The sequence below is a fragment of the Hemitrygon akajei genome, chromosome 14 (assembly GCF_048418815.1).
Source record: "Hemitrygon akajei chromosome 14, sHemAka1.3, whole genome shotgun sequence".
Classification (NCBI taxonomy): Eukaryota; Metazoa; Chordata; class Chondrichthyes; order Myliobatiformes; family Dasyatidae; genus Hemitrygon; species Hemitrygon akajei.
Window position 1 is genome coordinate 50,008,574 of NC_133137.1, and position 19,723 is coordinate 50,028,296.

Genomic DNA, 19,723 nt, shown 5'->3' on the forward strand with positions numbered 1-19,723 from the left:
TCAAAAACAGTGTTCAGAAACACATCATAAGAAAATATCCCTTCTGAAGGAACTCCGTGAGTCAGACAGTATTTGTGGAGCCTGCGGGATGCCCTACACTAAGACAAACCATTGAAAAAGTATCTTCCTTTCCTTTTTGTTACGTTCTTTTCAAAGTAAAACTATGCATAAAAGTGCAATATGAACCAGAACCATCCAGACATGCCAACGATGAGGATCGTTACAAAATATCACAACAACTTGGAACAGAATACCTTCAAAACTGGAGATGCATATTGACTGCGTGAGAAATGTGTCTCCTCTGCCTCCATTCATTATCAACAACCCTACAGTTCACACCACTTTAGCATTGAGGTTCCTGGGCATCTTTATTACACAGGACCTCATGTGTGGAGAACACTATCTCCATTAACAAAAAGGCTTGGCAGAGGATATACTTTTTGTGGTGTGATGGGCAAACTGAGTCTGAAAAGGGGTCCAGAATTGACCCTATGAACTGTGCTGCTATTGAGAGAGGGAGGGGGAGGCATCCAGCGCAAATGAGAGAGAGAGAGAGAGAGACGAGATTTAACGTTATGGTTCCTTTGCTGATTATTTACCTTTCTCCAAGGACACTTTGCCTGCTTGTAAAGATTCCTGCAGAGACAGCAGGGCAGAGCCGATTGATGGACAGCTGGTGTCCAGCATGTGGAGATAAAAAGCAGGTCTGTTGGGACACACACAGACACACCACGGGACACTGAACGAGCTTTGTGCACCCATGTGAAGGTGGGGTTTTTGGAGGATCGATTCGGGGAAATCGATCAGTGGCTCACAGTGTGAAAAGGTGCGACTGGTGGGGAACTATTTGTGTGTCCTTCCTTGCCTGGGTGATATTCTATCACTGAAGAATGGTAAGACGGCAATGGCTTTTCTCTCTCTCTCTCTCACACACACACACACACACACACACTCACACACACACACACACACACACACACACACACACACACACACACACACACACACACACACACACTCACACACACACACACACACACACACACACACACACACACACACACACACACACACATTAAATAACTACCTCTGAACGGAACTCTTCACCATCACCATCATAAGACTGTAGAGGAAATGCAGCGTAGATTCACGAGGTTAATTCCTGGGAGGTCTGGACTGTCTTACGCAGAGAGGTTAGAGAGACTGGGCTTGTACACACTGGAATTAAGGAGATTGAGAGGGGCTCGGATTGAAACATATAAGATTATTAAGGGATTGGACAAGATAGAGGCAGGAAATATGTTCCAGATGCTGGGAGAGTCCAGTACCAGAGGGCATGGTTTGAGAATAAGGGGTAGGTCATTTAGGACAGAGTTAAGTAAAAACTTCTTCTCCCAGAGAGTTGTGGGGGTCTGGAATGCACTGCCTCGGAAGGTAGTGGAGGCCAATTCTCTGGATGCTTTCAAGAAGGAGCTAGATAGGTATCTTATGGATAGGGGAATCAAGGGATATGGGGACAAGGCAGGAACCGGGTATTGATAGTAGTTGATCAGCCATGATCTCAAAATGGCGGTGCAGGCTCGAAGGGCCGAATGGTCTATTTCTGCACCTATTGTCTATACCCCTAGGTTTGAAATAGCCTAGTTTTGGTTCCTATTTCCACACTTCTGTATATATCATTGCTGACATGTTTCATATATTTTTGCATTTATATTACCGTGCTTAATTTACTAATAAACACTATTAGTTACTAGTAATACCAGACTCCAAAGTGTTTTCCATTTCTGCTGGTTCTTTAACCCAGTCACGGGGTACGTGACAGAGGCATTTGGTAAAATTCCATCTTTCCCAGAACATACTGGTTCTTTACTACAATGCCAGCATAGAGAGTTTCCTCACATCAGCCATTACTGTCTGGTTTGGTACAGCATCCTCTCTCAGCACACTGTATGAACACCACAGTGAACCGGTCAGCAGGAAAGGTCATTAGCTGAAGTCTACCAACACTGCAGGACTGGTATGTTTCCAGGACAGAGAAATGGGCAGGAAAATCATTGCAGAAACTCCCCAAACAGCAAACTGACTTTTCCAAATGCTTCCTCCTGGTCATTAAAATAGAAATCTCACACTATCTTAAAAGTTTCTTTCTCCCAGGCAGTTAATCTGTTCAACTATTCTAGTTAACCCACCCCACCACCCTGTATCTATTACCTCAGTCATTGCACTGCTCTGTAAACACTTTGAACCACTTTTTATAAAACCGTTTACATTGTAAATACATGGTGGTGTTTATGTAGTTATGTACATTTTATTCTCCTTTCATACTTTAACCTCTAACTTGTTTATATAATTCTTTATTCCTTACAATTATTGAATGTAAAGAGCAAACACGAGGAAATCTGCAGATGCTGGAAATTCAAACAGTAACACACACAAAATGCTGGTGGAACACAGCAGGCCAGGCAGACTAGTCCAGACGAAGGGTCTCGGCCCGAAACGTCGACAGCACTTCTCCCTATAGATGCTGCCTGGCCTGCTGTGTTCCACCAGCATTTTGTGTGAATTATTGAATGTTCCTGTTTTTGTTGCATGCCATGCCAACACACCAAAGCAAATTCCTCAGTGGCCACTTTACTACCTACCTCTTGAACCTAATAAAGTGACGACGGAGTGTATATTTGTCGTCTTCTGCTGCAGTTGGCCATCTGCTTCAGGGTTCAATGTGGCGTGTGCTCAGGGATGTGCACCACTGTTTTATTTGATGTGTGGTTATTTGAATTACTGATGCCTTCCTGTCAGCTTGAAGCAGTCTGACCATTCTCCTCTAACCTCTCATTAACATAGTGTTTTCACTCACAGAACTGCCGCAAAACTTGAGAGAGTTTCTCTCTGTAAACTCTAGAGACTGTAATCTCCTGAAAATCCCAGGAGATTAGCAGTGGCGGTGGGGTCCAGGCCCAGAACATATTGTTGGGTCTTACAGCGAATGCTTAAACAAGCTAAATGCCAGGCCATGTGGATTGAAAAGGCAGGGTGTTGGGAAGATTTGTTTTTTTCCTCACTCTATATACATTGGCTTCTTTTTCTTTTTATTTTGTGTTTCTTGTTTTGTGGCTGCCTGAAAGAAGCCAAATCTCAAGGTTGTATAATGAATACGTACTTTGATAATAAATGTACTTTGAAGTTTGCTGATGACACCACTGTCATTGGCCGAGTCAAAAGGGGTGATGAATCAGCATAGAGGAAGGAAGTTGAACATCTGGCTGAGTGGTGTCACAACAACCTCTTACTCAATATGAACAAGACCTAGGAACTGATTATTGACTTCAGGAGGAGAAAGCGGAAGATCAGAGGTGGAGACGGTCAGCAACTTTAAATTCCTCTGTGTTTTTTTCATTTTTAGAATCTTTTTATTAATACATAATCTTCTACAATTATAGAATAATAGAAAACTTCAACAAATTAATATGTATACAATTAATAGAGCTGAAGAAAAAAAACTATTCGTAATATATAAAAATGAAAAAAATATATACATAGAAAAAAGGAAAAAAAAAACCCATCTAACTGAGAGAAAAAAAACCATTAACTACAAAAAAAACCCCATTAGGAATCAACCCCCGGAAGCAATACGTTTCACCATCATCTAGATATATAGAAAAAAGTCATCAACCGCCAATTCACATTTTTTTTAAAAAGATAATAAAATTGGAAGGAAACCATATAGAATAATTCAAATTAAATGGTAATATTTGGCAAAAGAACCCCATCTTCTCTCAAAATCAAATCGTGGTTCAAAAGTTCTACTTCCAATTTTTCCCAAGCTGAGACATAACATTACTTGAGAAAACCATTCAATTAATGTCGGGGAAGAGATACCTTTCCATTTTAATAAAATAGCCCTTCTTGCCAACAATGTAACAAATGCAATTACATGTTGATCTGAAGATGAAATACCCTGAATATGATGCAGAACTATTCCAAATAGAACAGTTAGTCTATTAGGTTGTAAATTAATTTTCAAAGCTTTAGAGATTGTAGAAAATAAAGATTTCCAAAACAGTTTTAATGAAGAACATGACCAGAACTTATGTGACAAAGTAGCTACTTCAGTTTTACATCAATCACAGTAATTATCTACATCAGGAAATATTTTAGATAGTTTCTCCTTTGTTAAATAATAACGATGGACAATTTTAAATTGAATTAAACAGTGATTGGCAGGAGAAAGCGAAGGATCAGAGGTGGAGAGGGTCAGCAACTTTAAATTCCTCGGTGTTATCATTTTGGTGGACCTATCCTGGAACCAGCACGTAAGTGCAATTTTGAAGAAAGCCCAATATCATCTCTACTTCCTTAGGATTTTGTGAAAATTCAGCATGTTATTGAAAACTTTGACAACCTTCTATGGATGTGTAGTGAAGAGTGTATTGGCTGGCTGTATCACAGCCTGGTATGGAAACACTAATGCCTTTGAATAGAAAATCCTATAAAAAGTAGTGGAGAAGGACCAGTCCACTACATGTACTGCCATTCCCATTACACAGAGTGTTGTCGCAGGAAAGCAGCATCCATCACCATCCCTCACCACACAGGACATGCTCTCTTTTCACTGCTGCCATCGGGAAGATGGTACAGGTGCCTCAGGACTCACACCCTAAGGTTCAGGAATGGTTATTCACTCTCAACCATCAGGCTCTTGAACCAAAGTCACTCAACTTCACTTGTACCATCATTGAAAAGTTCCGACAAACTATGGACACTTTTTCAAGGACTCTTCATTTCCTGTTCTTGATACTTATTGCTTATTAATTAATTTATTATTTCTTTCATTTTGTCTTTGGAGTTCGTTGTCCTTTACGCACTGGTTGAATGCCCAAGTTGGTGTGGTATTTCATTGATTCTATAATGGTTATTAATTTATTCTAAAATGGATCTTTTGAGTATGCCCACAAGAAAATGAATCTCAGGGTTACATATGTTGACATACTGTATATGTACTTTGATAATAAATTTAGTTTTAACTTTAAAAGTACAGACGTCTCTCATTCTGGCACCTCAGATCACATGTTCAGGTTTCTGGAGTGCAGCACGAACTCAAACACCTGTAACAATGGTCAGTGGAATCCATTGTGCACTAAAATTGGACCCTCAGCCTGCAGCTCGTGAACTGCCATCTAGTAAAATTGTTAGAAAACTATGGACCATATGGCTGTGCGTGCAACAAGTTCTGCTCCTATACTTCGGACCGGTGCCAATCCCGGTCCTGATGGAGGTTCGTGACCCAAAATGTTGACTCACACTTGTTGCCAGCACAGACGCTGCTTGACCCACGGAGTTCTTCCAGCATCTTGCCAACTCAGGCCACTGCCAAATAAAGCATGAAACTGGCCCAAGGCAAGTGTGCAACAGAGTATGGGTGTGCAACACCCAGAAGGAGTTTTCAAACTACAAGTCAGGCATGGCCAGCTGCCTTATGGTGGGACCAAGCTAAATTCAGTGCCATTCCCAAAACCTTGCTGTAGAGCAATCAGGAATTGGCACTGGTCCTTAAACACACACTCCCTGTGACAGCCTGGCAGGATTGGCTCAGTGAAGAGAAAGGGCAAAGCATTAGATCCATAGGTAGTGGTTAAATTCACACTACTGAGTGTAAGGAGTTTCTACGATCTTCCTGGGACCACGTGAACTTCCTCTGGGTTCTCCGGTTTCCCCCCATATTCCAAAGATGTATGGGAGAGTGGTAATTGGTTACGTAGCTGTGATCGGGTGACATGGGCTCATTAGGTCGGAAGAGCTGGTATCCTGTTGTATCTCTCAATAAATAACAAAAAATAGAAGTCTACCAAACCATAGATTGGCAATATTCTCCCTATGGAACGTTCCCAGAAATGGCAAAACCAGCAGACTGTACTCTAGCAATAAGTCAATCCCAGCAAAATCTTCTGACAGAAATCCCAACACACAGCTGCTCCACTGACAACACTAACCCAGATAACAATAGACAGTGAATATTTGCATATCTGGAGCCTGAGATCGGCTCATTATTTCTAAATACAATTTATACATTGTGTTTTTTCCTAAAGTATTTAAGCTATCCTTATCAGAAATGAAAGTATACAGCTCCATCAAAACACTATGAAGCCACTTTAGGAAGAGCTTTGTAAAGCTAAATAGTCAACCTGTAAATAATGGTCCTGACCTTAATTAATTGTCCATCTTCTGTCCCAAGGAACAGTACAGTCCAGTTCTGCACCAATGTTGCTGACACTGAGAGCAATCCAGGGTAATTAAACAGTGGCATTCTGTCTAATGGATTCTAAAAGGGAAACAAAATTAAGAACAAACTGTAAAAAGACAATGAAACTATTAGTAGTAACATTACCACTTTAATTAATGCAGGTGTAATTTTCTTAAGTCACATCAAGTCAAATCACTTTTTATTGTCAGTCGACCGTAACTGCTGGTACAGTACACAATAAAAACGAGACGTTTTTCAGGACCATGGTACTACATGAAACAATACAAAAACTACACTGAACTACGTAAAAACAACACAGGAAAAAACTACACTAGACTACAGACCTACCCAGGACTGCATAAAGTGCACAAAACAGTGCAGGCATTACAATGAATAATAAACCAGACAACAGGCACAGTAGAGGGCAGTAAGTTGGTGTCAGTCCAGGCTCTGGGTATTGAGGAGTCTGTTAGCTTGGGGGAAGAAACTGTTACATAGTCTGGTCGTGAGAGCCTGAATGCTTCGGTGCCTTTTCCCAGATGGCAGGAAGGAGAAGAGTTTGTTTGAGGGGTGTGTGGGGTCCTTCATAATGCTGTTTGCTTTACGGATGCAGCATGCAGTATAAATGTTTGTAATGGCGGGCAGAGAGACCCCGATGATCTTCTCAGCTGACCTCACTATCCATTGCAGGGTCTTGCGATCCAAGATGGTGTGATTTCCGAACCAGGCAGTGATGCAGCTGCTCAGGATGCTCTCAATACAACCCCTGTAGAATGTGATGAGGTTGGGGGTGGGAGATGGACTTCCCTCAGCCTTTGCAGAAAGTAGAGATGCTGCTGGGCTTTCTTTGCAATGGAGCTGGTGTTGAGGGACCAGGTGAGATTCTCCATCAGGTGAACACCAAGAAATTTGGTGCTCTTAACGATCTCTACAGAGGAGCCATTGATGTTCAGCTGGGAGTGGTCGTTCCTTGCCCTCCTGAAGTCAACAACCATGTCTTTTGTTTTGTTCACATTCAGAGACGGGTTGTTGGCTCTGCATCAGTCCATTAGCCACTGCACCTCCTCTCTGTATGCTGACTCGTCGTTCTTGCTGATGAGCCCCACCACGGTCGTGTCATCGGCGAACTTGATGATGTGGTTCGAGCTGTGTGTTGCATCACAGTCGTGGATCAGCAGAGTGAACAGCAGTGGACTGAGCACACAGCCCTGGGGGGCCCCTGTGCTCAGTGTGATGGTGCTGGAGATGCTGCTCCCGATCCAGACTGACTGAGGTCTCCCAGTCAGGAAGTCTAGGATCCAGTTGCAGAGGGAGGTGTTCAGGCCCAGTAGGCTCAGCTTTCCAATCAGTTTCTGAGGGATGATTGTGTTGAATGCTGAACTGAAGTCTATGAACAGCATTCGAACGTATGTGTCTTTTTTGTCCAGGTGGGTTAGGACCAGGTGGAGGGTGATGGCAATGGCGTCGTCTGTTGAGCGGTTGGGACGGTACGCAAACTGCAGGGGGTCCAGTGAGGGGGGAAGCAGGGTCTTGATATGCCTCATGACGAGCCTCTCGAAACACTTCATGATGGTGGATGTGAGTGCAACGGGACGGTAGTCATTTAGGCAGGACACTGAAGACTTCTTCAGCACGGGGACGATGGTGACGGCCTTGAAGCACGTTGGAACAGTAGCGCTGTTCAGGGAGATGTTGAAGATATCAGTGAGAACATCTGCTAGCTGGTTTGCACATCCTCTGAGCACTCTACCAGGAATATTGTCTGGTCCAGCAGCATTCTGTGGGCTGACCCTGCACAGAGCTCTTCTCACATCAACCACGGTGAGACACAGCACCTGGTCATTTGGAGGAGGGATGGGCTTCCTTGCCACCACGTTAACATCATGTTCTTTTGTTCTCTCTTTCCCTTCCCCTTTCTCCCCACACCACCCCCCACCACCAGTGTCTTTCCTTCTTTATCCTCCTGAGTCTCTCTCTCCCTCATATCCCAAATTATCTTCCTGAATATGACTCTGATTCTAATTGACGTAGCAGATATTAATTCAAGCGAGATCCATTCTTCATTTCTTATGGTAGATTGCAAGTGGTGATCAGTTTGAGTTTAACAGGACACCTTTGCAAACAAACCGTATTGTTTAACAGACCACAGACTGTAGGCCCACACCACAGGTTGGCTGCTAAGAGGTAGTTCTCATAAGCTTCAACCAAACGTTAGACAATGGGGTTATGTTAATTGACTTGTAACAAACCAGGCAACTATGGGCTAAGTTATTTGTACCAATGTATCCAAGTTCAAGGAAGCTTGCAAAGCAGTCTGATATGATCACCTAGCACATCAAACATGGCATAGCTTATCTATCAATAGTTGGGATATTTTTGTACTCGGGTAGTCAGCTCTCACATCACGAATCTCGGGCATTTAGGTTCTCTGTCCTTAGAAGCTTTTAAACAATCTACATGAATCAGTTTGCCCAGAAAAGACATTAGAACCTTTAATGCATCTTATCAACCACGTTGTGCTTCTACTGCAAATGTGTACTTCAAAGGACTCACTTGTCAGACAGAGAATATTGAAGTAAGCAAGTCATTGTAGCTTTTGAAATTGCATTGAATTTTTTACTATTAGCAATTTCCTCAAGAATATAAAGTCTTGATGTACTTTGAGTTTAGGAAACTCTACCGAGAGGATCTCCAAGCAAGTGCCTGTTTGTCATGATGAATAAACACTTCCATATTTATCAACTTCTCCTGTTTCTCCAGTCACAACATGGTCCAAATGATCCAAGATTCCCATCTAAGCTAGTCCCATTTGACAGTGTTTGGTCCCTATCCCTCTAAACCTTTCCTGTCCACGTACCTGTCCAAGAACCCTTAAATGTTGTCAGCCACTTCCTGGCATGAGCAGATACATTAGGGGCATATAAGAAATTCTGATAGGCACGTAGATGATAGAAAAATGGAAGACAATGTAGAAGGGAAGGGGTATTTTTAAATTTTATTTAGTGATGCAGCATGGTAACAGGCCCTTCTGATCCAATGTGACCAATTATCCTACTAATTTGCACACTTTGGTTTGTGGGAGGAAACCCATACAGTTATTGGGGTGGAACATACAAACTCCTCACAGACGGTGGCAGGAATTGAACCCGGGTTGCTGGCACTATGATTACGTTACATGAACAGCCAGGCTATCGTGATGCCCCGAAGGAATTCCTCTAGAAACAAACAAATGTCCGATATACAACCTGTCATGTCTGTACAGTTTGTGACTACAATGCAACCAAGAGCATTATATGGGCATTGTCCATTATTTCAAAGTTCAAATGACCAAAGTCTGTACACATCACAATACACTACTGAGAATCATTTTCTTGCAGCAGAACAAAGAAATACAATAGAATCAATGAAAAAAACAGACTGACAACCACTGTGCAAAAGAAAACAAAAATCGAAAAAACAAAAAAAAAGAGGTAATAAATAAATAATAGAGAGAACATGAGTTGTCGAGTCCTTGACAGTGAGTCCATAGGCTGTGGAATCAGTTCGGTGGTGAGGTAGATGAAGTTATCCACGCTGGTTCAGGAGTTCAACAGCTGAACGGCAACCACTGTTCCGATACCAGGTGGGGTGGGACCCGAGCTCCTGCAGCTCCCTCCCGATGGTAGCAGCAAGATGAGAGCATGACCTGGTTGGTGGGGTGGGGGTCCCTGATGATGGGTGCTGCCCTCCTGTGGCAGCATTCCCAGCAGACATTTATTTGAGCACCTTTGGGCATTCCCAGTTTCTGAAGATGTCAATACTCTGAGTGAAATATTGAAAGGTGAAAACCAGCCGGGTGATGCTGGTCACTGTGTAGGGAATGAGACAGCAGCAGAACATAAAACAATGTTGTGCCAATCATGTAACCTAGTCCAGAAGTGCCTAGGATTTCCTTACTGCATCCTTACTATTTTTCTAAGCTCCATGTACCTATCTAAGAGTCTCTTAAAAGACCCCATCGTATCCTTCTTTACCACCTTCGCTGGTAATGTATTCCACCCACCCACCACTCTCTGTAAAAAACATAGCTCTGACAACACCCTTGTACCTACTTACAAGCAGCTTAAAACCATGCATCCACGTCCTTCCTGTAATGGGGTGACCAGAACTGAACACAGTACTCTGAGTGGGGTCTGTCTAAGGTTTTATATTACCTGTCTAAGGTAATGTAACATTACCTCATGGCTCTTGAACTCAATCCCATGGTTGTTGAAGGCCAACAGACCATACTTCTTCTTAGCAACACTGTCAACCTGTGCAGCAGTTTTGAGTGTCATATGGAGACAAGATCTCACTGATCCTCCACATTGCCAAGAGTCTTACCATTAATTCTGTCTTCTCAGCCCAGTTCTGCATCCTATCAATGTCCCACTCTAACCTCTGACAAACCTCATCACCCACAACTTTTGTATCATCCACAAACTAACTAGCCCATCCTTCTGCTTCCTCATCCAGGTCATTTTTAAAAATCACAAAGAGCAGGTGTTCCAGAACAGATCCCTGCAGAATACCACTGGTCACTGTCCTCCATGAAGAATACAAACCACCCACAACCACCCTTTGCCTTCTGATCCATGAAACAAGGTCTCCTTGGATCCCATGCCTCTTTACTTTCTGAATGAGCCTCACATGGGGAACCTTATGAAATGCCTTACTGAAAGCCATATACACTACATCTACTGCTCTACCTTCATCAATGTGTTTTGTTACATCCTCATAGAATTCAGTCAGGTTCGTAAGGCATGACCTGCCCTTGACAAAGCCATGCTGACTATCCCTAATCAGATTATGCCTCTCCAAATGCTCATAAATCCTACCTCTCAGGATCTTCTCCATCAACTTGCCCACCACTGAAGTAAGACTCACTGGTCTATAAGTTCCTCGGTTATCTCTACTCCCTTTCTTGAACAAGGGAACAACATTTGCAACCTTCCAATGCTCTGGTACTTCCCTATCACTCAACCCTATTGATGATGCAAAGATCATTGCCAGAGGCTCAGCAATCTCCTCCCTCGCTTCCCACAGTAGCCTGGGGTATACCTTGTCTGGTCCTGGCAACTTATCTAACTTTATACCTTTCAAAACCTCCGGCACATCTCTTTCTTAATGTCTAGAAACTCAAGTGTTTTAGTCAGCTCTAAGTCATCCCCACAATTGCCGAGGTCCTTTTCACTGGTGAATACTGAAGCAAAGTATTCATTAAGTACCTCTACTACCTCATCCAGCTCTACACGTGGTTCCACTCTCACTCCTGATTGGTCCTATTCTTACACAGCTCATCCTCTTGCTCTTCACATACTTGTAGAATGCCTTGGGATTTCCTTAATCCTGCTCACCAAGGCCTTCTCATGGCCCCCTCTCTCACTCCTAATTTCATTCTTGAGCTGCTTTCTAGAACCCTTGTAATTTTCTAGAGCTCCTTTCTAGAGGCAATTGCACAGAAGCACACAATATACTGGGGATCAGATGCCTGTGCATGTGGCCTCTAGCAACCCCAAATACCTCCCTCCCACCCCACTGTGGACTCACCATAGGGTCCAGAGCCAGTCCCTAAACAAGAGAGTCATAATTTATTTAGTTATTGAGATGCAGCACAGAATAGGCCAATCTGGCTCTTTAAGCCGCGCTGCCCAGCAACCCCCCGATTTAATCCTAGCCTCATCACTGGAAAATTTACAATGACCAATTCACCTACCAACTGGTACGTCTTTGCACTGTTGGAGGAAACCGGAGCACACAGAGGAAACCCACACAGTCACAGGGTGAATGTGCAAACTCCTTACAGGCAGTCGCAGGAACTGACCTCTGGTTGCTGGTGATGTAACGCGTTGTGCTAACAACTACACTACTGTGCTGCCCTTTATAGAACATAGAACAGGACAGCACAGGAACAAACCCCTCGGTCCATGATGTTGTGCCCAACTAATTAAATCAGTAATCAAAATCCCCAACTAAAATAATCCCTTCTGCCTACATAATGTACCTAGCATTCTATTTCCTGTACATATCATTCTATTTCCTGCACATATAGTTGTATTTCCTGTACATATCATTCTATTTCCTGCACATATAGTTGTATTTCCTGTATATATAGTTCTATTTCCTGCACTCTCCCATAAAGCTGCGATTGGTGAAGCACCCGATAAACAGTTGCCATTTGTGCTGTCTCTCCCATTTCAGCCACTGAATCTTGTAACTCCGCCAGAGTTGTCATAGGTGTCTTGGTGGCCTCCCTCACTAGTCCTCTACTTGCACAGGGGGGTCACTCAGTTTTTGAGGACGGCCTGCTCTAGGCAGATTTACGGCTGTGCCATATTCTTTCCATTTCTTGATGATTGACTTAACTGTACTCCAAGGGATATTTAGTGACTTGGAAGCTTCCTTGTATCTATCTCCTGACTTGTGCTTTTCAATAACCTTTTGCAGAGTTTCTTGGAGTGTTCTTTTGTCTCCATGATGTACATTTTGCCATGATACTGACTCACCAGCAGTTGGACCTTCCAGATACAGATGTATTTTTACTACAATCCAATGAAACACCTTGACTGCACACAGGTCTGCAAAAACAGATCTCCATTTATCTAATCATGTGGCTTCTAAGACCAATTGGCTGCACGAGTGATGATTTGTTGTCATATTAAAGGGGGTGGGGGAGGAGGTGAATACTTGTACAATCAATTATCTGATGTTTCATTTCCCCGCCTATATTGCCCACGTTAGCACAGCAGAGAGCATGGTGCTATTACAGCTCAGGGCATCGGAGTTCAGAGTTCAATTCCAGTGTCCCCGTAAGAAAGTTTGTACCTTCATCCCTTGTACACGTGGGTTTTCTCCAGCTCTCCAGTTTCCTCCCACAGCCCAAAGACGTCCGACGTCACTCGGGTAATTGGTCACTGTAAACTGTTCCATGATCAGACTAGGGTTAATCAGTAGGTAGTTGGGCAGTGTGGCTCATTGGGTCGGAAAGGCCTATTCTGCACTGTATCTCTAAATAAATAAATAGACAACTGATCTTTAAACCACTGCATTCTTTTTCAGTCTTCTCTGCTACCCACAACACCACCAATTTGTGCATGATCTGTAAACTTACCAACTCAGGCATCTACATTTTCAACCAGGTCATTGATATAGATCACATACAGCTGAGGTCTCAGTGTGGATCGCTGTTGAACATCACGAATCACCGATGTCCTATGCGGCGTCTCCCTAATTACACAGTGGTTTTCCAAATACTCATTACCTCTATCCTTAGAATTCTCTCCAGTATCTTTCCAAACACTGATATGAGACTCAGCAGTCTATAGTTCCCAGGATTATCCCTCTTTCCCTTATTGAATACTGGAACAGCACTAGGTACTTGCAAGTCCTCTAGGACCTTCTCTGTGGCTAGAGAGGACACAAAGATGTTGGTCAAGGCCCCAGCAATCTCATCTCTTGCTTTTCTCAATAACCTGGGGTTTATTGCGTCAGGACCTGGGTACTTATCCACCTCAATGCTCTTAAAATGATCCAACACTATTTCCTTCTTGATCTCAAAGTGCTCTGTCAAATTAGCACACTCCACACTGATCCCTCAACCCTCCATGCACTTTCCTTGGTAAATACTGATGCGACACACTTATCCTCACTCACATCCCAAGCACGTCCCCCCCCCCCCCCCACTTTATTCCTCAGGTGGCTTTATCTGCTCCCTAGTTGCTATCCTGCTCTTGATGTATGTACAGAATGCTTTGGGATTGTCTTTAATCCAACTTGCCAAGGACTTTGCATTGCCCTTCCTGGCTTTCCTAATTCACCTTGAGATTTCTTAATTCATCTTCATCTTCTGGCTTCAACGCTCTGTTTGATTTTAGCATCCTAAACCTGACATACCTCTTCTATTTCTTCTTGACTAATTTCACAACCTCAACATTCAATGTCCTTGTCCTTTCTTCTTACTGGAACATACCTCTCCTGTCCTGTCCCCTATTTTGTGTAGTTAGTTATTAAACACTTTCTACACGTCAAATGTGATCTTACCAAAAAACAGCTGTTCCCAATTAACTTCCCTGAGCTCCTGCTTAATGCTGTATCAATTTGCCCTGCTCCAGTTTAATACTCTCCTTTAAGGTCCATGTTTATCCTTATTTACAGCTATCTTAAAACTTAAAGAGTTATGGTCACTGTTCCCCACCTGTTTCCATTCTCAGTCACCTGGCCAGGCTCTTTACCCAACACCAGATCTGATGTGGCCCCTCCTTTCGTTTGGCCTATAAAGGTTGATTTAAGAAACCCTCCTAGATGCACCTAGCAAATTCTATCCCATCTAAAGTACTGGCACTAAGGAGGTCCCAGTCTGTATTAGGGAAGTTGGTCACCCATTAGGAAGGCCCTGTTGTTTTTACACCTTTTCCTAATCTGTCTGCTTCTCAGTTTCCTGGTGGCCATTAGGGGGTCTGTGGTATAAAGCCAGAGTTATTGCTTCTTTATTATTTTTGAACTCTACTCATATAGACTCTGAGTACCATTAAGATATTGTCCCTGATTAATAGCAAAACTCCCCTCCTCACCAATCCCAGTCCTTTTACCTGCTTCTCTGTCTTTTCTAAAATATTGGGAGGGGAAATGGGCAGGTGAAGGTAAGGGGACGGTAGGGGGGGGGGGGGGGAATGCGAAATGATAGGAGAAGACCGGAGGGGGTGGGGTGAAGCTGAGACCTGGAAAATTGATTGGCAAAAGGGATACAGAGCTGGAGACGGGAAAAAATCATGGGACGGGAGGCCTAAGGAGAAAGAAAGGGGGAGTAGAGCACCAGAGGGAGATGGAGAACAGGCAGAGTGATGGGCAGAGAGAGAGAAAAAAAAGGGTGAAAAAAACTAAATATATCAGGGATGGGGTAAGAAGGGGAGGAGGGGCATTATTGGAAGTTAGAGAAGTCAATGTTCATGCCATCAGGTTGGAGGCTACCCAGCCGGTATATAAGGTGTTGTTCCTCCAACCTGAGTGTGGCTTCATCTTGACAGTAGAGGAGGCCATGGATAGATGTATCAGAATGGGAATGGGATGTGGAATTAAAATGTGTGGCCACTGGGGAATCCTGCTTTCTCTGGCAGACAGAGCGTAGGTGTTCAGCGAAACGGTCTCCAAGTCTGCATCGGGTCTCACCAATATATAAAAGGCCACACCGGGAGCACCGGACGCAGTATACCACACCAGCTGACTCACAGGTGAAGTGTCGCCTCACCTGGAAGGAGTAGCTGGTGTATATCACATCCGGTCATGCAACGACTGACAACGGGCTTGCAATCTCTGAAGAGTATTGATAATGGTTGCAGTCTCCCAGTGTATAAAGACACTGCCCAGAAGGCAGCAATAGCAAACCGCTTCTATATAAAAGTTTGCCAAGAACAATCATGGCCATGGAAAGATCATGTTCGTACATCATATGACATGGACATAATGAACAAATGAACCTTTCCTATCCTTCTTAAACACACCTATGCACCCTCTCCTACACACTGTTCCTAAGTGTGAGCCTCTTCTTAGCGTTAAAATTAAAACCCAGTTTCTGGACCTTACTCCGAATTTTCAGTGGAGGGTTGAGGTGGCACCTCTGGGGTGGTTGGGAACAACTTCCACCAATTAATTTAGTTTGATGCTCCTTTGATCGACCTCCCTGCTGAGGGAACTCGGCCCCTCCTGTACATACTGTCTGGGCCTCTCATAACATTTCAAACCTTTGGAAGATCGCCCCTCAGTAGCTGTGTTCGAAGGCAAACTGTCTCAGTTTAATTGTCTTTTTCTGCCAAACCAGCGTTCATCAACTTCGGCAAAATTCTCACAAACTGTCTCCTGTGGTGCTTTCAGTCCTTCCTGAATTTTAGTGACCAGAACTGTACAGGAAATTCTAGCTTTGTCCTAATGAATTTTATAAAGTTTTAGTTTGACCTCCCTGTAAATCAAAACTTCTGCTTCTATTAAACAATATGAAACTGTTAGCTTTCCCAGTTACAGGAAAAAGATTGTGTGAGTGCATTCCCTCATTTTGGTTTCAACCAGCACCATTCCTCTGATCCTCTCTCCTTCTCTAATATTTTTCTTGCACCCTCATTGCCTTCCTAATCTTTTTTTTCATGTCACTCCAGCCCCTTCCTCACCAAACCAGGTTTTCTGCTGCCTTGCAGTCTTGGTTCTGTAAAATACTTCCCTATTTTGCCTGTAAGTTTCACAATCTCCACAGGGCTCAGAACTAAAAGTTCCCCTTTTCTCGCTCCTGATTAAATCAGTCAAATCACAGTGCCACCGTGGGTCCAAATAATGAGCAAGTATTTCTCTTTCTGTTGATAGTCCTGATTTAATTAAATAAAGTTAAATTGCTCAGCTTCCAACCAGATTTGAATTTATTGCCACAGACGGCAGCGGAGGCTGTCATTGGGTCTATTTAAAACAGGTTGGTAGGTTCTTGATTAGTCAGGGTATCAAAGGGAGGGGGGTGGGAGGCAGGAGAATGAGGTTGATAGAGGAAATAAATCAGTCACGATGGAATGGCAAAGCAGACTCGATGGGACGAATGCCCTAATTCTGCACTCTGTCGCATGGTCTAGTGGCCGTAATGTGGGTCCCTGTAGTGAGTTAGTGAGCTGATTTTATCCCGAAGCGCTGCCTGCTAATCTGTTGTCCAATTATTCACACTTGGCCGGTCCACCAGGTCTCACTGCTCAAATGAGCAGAGTGCTCTTGGGATTCAGTAAGTTTATTTGACAAATGTTGGTGTACGCTAAGGAAATACTCCGCTTTAGTGATTTATTTGCCCTTAATTCGCCGTGTTAACCGTGGAACTCGCGTGAAATTAAGACCAAGAGCAAACTTACCTGATCTCCGCTTTTATATCGGTCAAGCTGCTCCAAATTGTAAACGCAGAGGGCATTGTGCTGGGGTCGTTTCTGTCGAGAGAAGACTACAGCCATGAAGGACTGGGAGAGAGGGGTCCGGATGTGGGCGGATGATAGAACCTGAAGATTTCCATTCCCGGTCAGTCGGCAGGATACATTGACCAGAGCGTCGTTCTCTAACAGAGGACCTTCCACGAAGAAAATCTGGGGGCCGCGGATGTTGGTATTGAGTGAGATGTAGAAACGGTTGCTCCAAAAGGAACCCTGGACAAATTGGTGCTCCACGGAAACCGGAAAATTGACAATCGGTTCTTTAAAAGCGGAGTCATAATAAAGAAAGGTGTCCGATCCCTCCAGTAATCTCAGAAAGACCTGCTCTTCCTCTATCGCGTAGTAACTGCTATTGCCCACGCAGCTTTTGGGGACAAACCTGCTATTTTCGCCGGTGGCCGTGACGGCCGTCAGCATGTAAGACTTTCCATGGAATTCGACTGGGAAAGCGACGGTGGAGGCGCGGAGATCTTGCGCGGCCACTCGGCCCAAACTGTCCTCCTTGAAGTCGCTGATGTTGCTCAGTTGACGCACCTCACAGGCGCCCATTCTTACCGTGCCACAGGTGAGCAGATGCTCGTTCTTCTCGTCCACCACCAGGATCCTGTTCACGTTATCGGTGTTCTTCCAGGGGACGCAGCAACCACCGCTCTGCGTGCACGGCCCGTCCACCCGCGGGCCGGTGCTCACCCTCATCTCCAGCGCCAGGCTCCGGCTGAACTGGTACAGAGAGTTGTCGGTGGCCACATACACCCTGCCGCCGTCGCGGGCGCTCATTGCGATGTTATTGGTGCGAGTGTCAAACTGGTAGCTGGGCTCCGTAGATATAGCATGGAGACTGTTAAGGAGCAGGAGGCAGAGGCGAAACCCCTTTGGAGGATACATGGACGACGGATTTAACGCACAGCCGCGCAGAGGCAGACTAGTAGTGCACAAGACCTTCCATTGGACTGCGCTCCCAACTCGCTCGGTGCCACAACTTAGAGACAGTGGTACTCGCTTCCTTTTCCGTTTGAATTTCCTGCCGCTACTTCAGTTTTACACACAGAAGCGCAGCCTGTCGGTGCGACTGGGAGAAATGCTCTCCACTTCGCACTCGGTCCGGAACCTGGCTCCGCGTTGTTCCCCAAACCTGCTTAAACGAGACCACAGTCTCTGGCAGTCAGCTCCTGCCGGCTGACGATATTTCCTCCTGCCCGACTTCCTCGCATTTATGCGACTCGTTTGTGCCCCTCTCTGTGGGAAATAGACCCTTTCTATTTACACCACCGAGGCTTACCATCTCATGCACTTCGATTGCGACGCCTTTCAGATTGGCTTTTAAATCTTAGCAGAATTCCGAACTTGCTCCCTGTAATGGTCTGGAATTATTTCGTCTGAGTTCGGTAATTTGTACATATAATGAAAAGAGTTCTTGTGCTTTTTCTATCCAATATGTTACAAACCTCCTCGTTACCTCTAACACTGACACCTCTTCCCCTTCTTCCTGCCCTCCTCCCTCTCCTTTCCTTTCCTCCACCCTGTCCCTCATCTCTCTCAAACGCCACCTCATCCTTCATCTCCCTCGCCTCTTTCTCACCCTCCAGTCCACCTTATCCCTCATCTCCCACACCCCGTCACCCTCCACCTTATCCCTCTCCCTCACCCTCCATCTCATTCCTTATCTCTCACATCCCTCCCTCACTGTCCATCCCATTCCTCATCGTCCACACCCCATGTCCCGTCACTTCTCCCTCACCCTCCACTCATCCTACTACCTCTTCCCCTCTACCTGATTCCTAGTCTCTCACACCCCTTCCTCACCCTCCATCCCATCTCCCCTGTCACTTCTCCCTCACCCTGCAGCTCATTCTTTACACCTCTTCACTCTCCACTCCATCCCTCATCTCTCACACCTCTCCTTCACCCTCCACTGCATCCTTCATCCTATGCTGTACAAAGAATGCAGAAAATTTAGTTAAAAGTAAAGAAAGGTTTATGAAAGGATCAAGAAACTAGGCTCTGGAGCTCTAAAAAAAATTACAAAGGTGCCAGGAGCTCGAGAATGAAATTAGGAGAGCGAGAAGGGGCGATGAGAAGGCCTTGGCACGCAGGATTAAGGAAAACCCCAAGGCATTCTACAAGTATGTGAAGAGCAAGAGGATGAGCCATGTGAGAATAGGACCAATCAGGAGTGAGAGTGGAAATGTTCATGGAGCCAGAGGAGGTAGAGGAGGTACTTAAAGAATACTTTGCTACAATGTTCACCAGGAAAAAGGACCTTGGGAATTTTGGTGATGACTTGCAGCGGACTGAAATACTTGAGTGTATAGACATTAAGAAAGAGGATATACTGGAGCTTTTGAAAGGTATTAAGTTAGATAAGTCACTGGGACCAGATGAGATAAACACCAGCTACCGTGGGAAGTGAGGAAGGAGATTACTGAGCCTCTGGCGATGACCTTTGCATCATCAATAGGGTTGAGTGATAGGGAAGTTCCAGAGCATTGGTAGGTTGCAAATGTTGTTCCCTTATTCTAGA

The 19,723-nt window shown here is 44.4% G+C and overlaps 1 protein-coding gene across 2 annotated transcripts in view; it reads right to left on the bottom strand.

Annotated features, from left to right (window-relative positions):
* Positions 1 to 18,338, bottom strand: part of LOC140738563 (plexin-D1) — a 45,573-nt gene extending 27,235 nt beyond the window's left edge. For both annotated transcript variants that reach the window (XM_073066020.1, XM_073066021.1), the window contains exons 1-2: positions 17,131 to 18,338; positions 6,203 to 6,319 (exon numbers count right to left, since the gene is read on the bottom strand). In XM_073066020.1, the coding sequence (XP_072922121.1) occupies positions 6,203 to 6,319; positions 17,131 to 18,087 (1,074 nt within the window). In that variant the 5' untranslated portion in view covers positions 18,088 to 18,338. The remainder of the gene's footprint in view (positions 1 to 6,202; positions 6,320 to 17,130) is intronic.
* Positions 18,339 to 19,723: the final 1,385 nt, after the last annotated feature.